The sequence below is a fragment of the Lactuca sativa genome, chromosome 3 (assembly GCF_002870075.4).
Source record: "Lactuca sativa cultivar Salinas chromosome 3, Lsat_Salinas_v11, whole genome shotgun sequence".
Lineage (NCBI taxonomy): Eukaryota > Viridiplantae > Streptophyta > Magnoliopsida > Asterales > Asteraceae > Lactuca > Lactuca sativa.
In genome coordinates, this window is record NC_056625.2 from 323,474,044 (window position 1) to 323,476,732 (window position 2,689).

Sequence of the window (2,689 nt, forward strand, 5' to 3'; positions counted from 1 at the left end):
TGGACTTAGACACTATATCCAACACATGATCCTTTAAATAGGGTGCAAAACCCCGAGATTTAAGGTTTCACCTGCCAACTCCTACTCTTCGAGTCCCTTCTTGGACTTGGCGAGTAGGTCATTAAAATGCATGGACCAACCCGCTGCTACTCGGCAAGTAAGGCAATCAACTCGTCGAGTAACCCTTGAAACTAAGAATTCACACATTAAATCAATAAGTGAGAATCGGGGCGTTACACCAGCCATGGTTCGCTCCATTGAAGAGGCTGATAAGCTAGCAAAGAGGGGAAAGAAAACTGAAACCCAGAAGGAGTGGATTGTCGCTAAACCAACAAACGGTCAAACCCCCAAGAAGCGAAAATCAGACAAGGCTGCTCCTTCACAGCCTAAGCAGAAGCAACAGAAGAAGCCCGCTCGGAGACTCATACTCCAATCTTCAAGCGATTCAGACTCAGAGTATGTTCTTCCCAAAGAAAAATCTACTGCTCCTTCAGAATCTGGCAGCGAAAGTTCTGATGAGGAGGCTTCGAGTCGTGCTGCTACCCCGCCTCGCTCACCTACCACAGAAATACCTGTTCGCTCCCGACCCCCTTCACCTCCACCCGTTTCTGTACCAATGTCCATCCCTCTAGTTTTTCCCATCTCTACCTCTCAACCATGTACCTCTATTCCCATTCCTGATCCAATCTTCACGGAAACTACCACTACCACAACCACTAAGGGGGTTCATTCTTCAGCACCCGAACCACCATTTACAGCCGAACCACCAGTTACAACCGAACCTCATATCACTACAAAACCCTTGTCACCTACCCAATCCACTGAAACCACTCTAGTTCTTGGCGGTGAGGACTTTGAATTTGATTCCACATATTTCAGTCCTTACCGTGTACAAAGTGATGAAGATGAAGAGGCTCCTATAACCAAGCGCCATCTCAAAGCAGTCACTAACAAACTTGATCAGCTAATTTCCTCCTCTTCAACTGATGCTTATTCTGACACTGCTTTAAAGGCTTTGTTCTCCTCCGTAATCCATGAACATAATGCCTCCCTATCTGCTACAGCCAAGGCCATAGATGCCGCTACTTCATAGTGCCAAAGGGCCTTCCTGTTGGGTTTTGAGCATTCTAACACTCCTAAGTGTACATGCAACCCTAAATACCTTGGATCTATGTTTTCTCTATTATACATGTAAATATGAACATCCAAGGTATTATCCTAATCTAGCATACAAAACAATGAATATAACAAGATAGAATACATACCTCTTTGATGTAGAGTGTCTTCATGAAGCTTGAGTGCCTAGTGCCTCAAGTGTGACACCTCAAATGGTTCACACAACACCAAATACACTTGGAATAACTTGAGAGAATTCTACACTTCATGAAATCAGCTAGCCCTTCTTTTACACACACTAGTGGCCGATTTTGGTGAATAATATGATGCTTATATAGTGTGTTACAATTAGGGTTACACCATGTAAACCCTAATTGTCATGAACTTTCATTTCCATGACCCATGGGCTATGTAACCTCCATGGAGCATCCTATGGGTTTAACCCAACTTGATTATCCATGGAGCTTTGGTCCACTATATAAGTTATGGATGATTTGCACAATCAACCCACATAATTAATTAGTCTTCTTTTGATCACTTAATTAATCTTAGATTAATTCTTGATCAATACTAATTAAATACTACTATTCTTATTATTAATATACTAGAACTTATAATATATTAATAACCATAAGTGTCTTATTTCTCTCATTTTAGTCTATCCAAGTGCATGATGCCATGCAACCCAAATGGACTATGTCGGGTCAGGTCAAGTCTTACCAATTATAGTTATGGACTTAGACATTAATCCAACAGTCTCCCACTTGGATAAGTCTAAAACTATTATTGCGAATGACTTCAAGAACCGACCGACAATCGTAGCTCTCAAAAGCTTCTGTCGAACTCTGACCTTGACGATAATCTCCGACCTTTGTCAATGAATTATCCATTAGATAAGGGATCATATATGTTGGAATAGTGTCTAAGGCTGCAACTATATTAGGCAAGTATTTGACCCGGTTGTGCATGGTCCTTTTGGGTTGCCTTCACCATAACAACTTGACAGGATGATTTATTATGAGAGAATAAATATTATTAATATATTATGAGAATAATATAAGGAATAATAATATTTTTATTTGATTAATATAAGTCATAAATTAATTAGTATTAATTTGGTGACTTAAAGAGATTAATTAAATAAGAGGGTATAAACTGTCAATTGTTTGATAGTTACACTTTAGACTGTAAATCCTTATTGGATAGAGGATGGACGAATTCTAGAAGCTAGGGATAGCTTAAAATCGTCCAAGGTTATCTAAGGAATGCATTTGGATTGCTTTAAGGAAAGATTATCCAACTAGGGTTTAAGCTGAAACCCTTAAGGAGTCTACAAGTGTAAATAGACCCTCTGGCCAAGGGAATTCGGCATCTCATCTCAAGTAGAGAACCCCTGGCCGAATTTCCTCCCCTCTCCTCTCTCTCAAATCATCCTCCTTGCTAGTTGCTGTTTGTAAGCCATTAGAGGAGTCATAATTGTGACTCTAGAGCTCCAAGACAACAGATCAAACAAGAGATTCAAAGGTAAACTTCTAGATCTGGTTTTGTATTGTTCTTACACGTAATTAGTCAT

General features: G+C 40.0%; 1 protein-coding gene across 1 annotated transcript; it reads left to right on the top strand.

Annotated features, from left to right (window-relative positions):
• The first annotated feature begins 244 nt into the window (after positions 1 to 244).
• LOC111892188 (uncharacterized) lies at positions 245 to 1,093 on the top strand. The gene has a single exon (XM_023888261.1). The coding sequence runs from the start codon at positions 245 to 247 to the stop codon at positions 1,091 to 1,093; it is 849 nt and encodes a 282-aa protein (XP_023744029.1).
• Positions 1,094 to 2,689: the final 1,596 nt, after the last annotated feature.

What these genes read in the sequence shown, in the direction of transcription:
- LOC111892188 (XM_023888261.1), top strand. Translation starts at nt 245, where the DNA reads ATGGTTCGCTCCATTGAAGAGGCTGATAAGCTAGCAAAGAGGGGAAAG.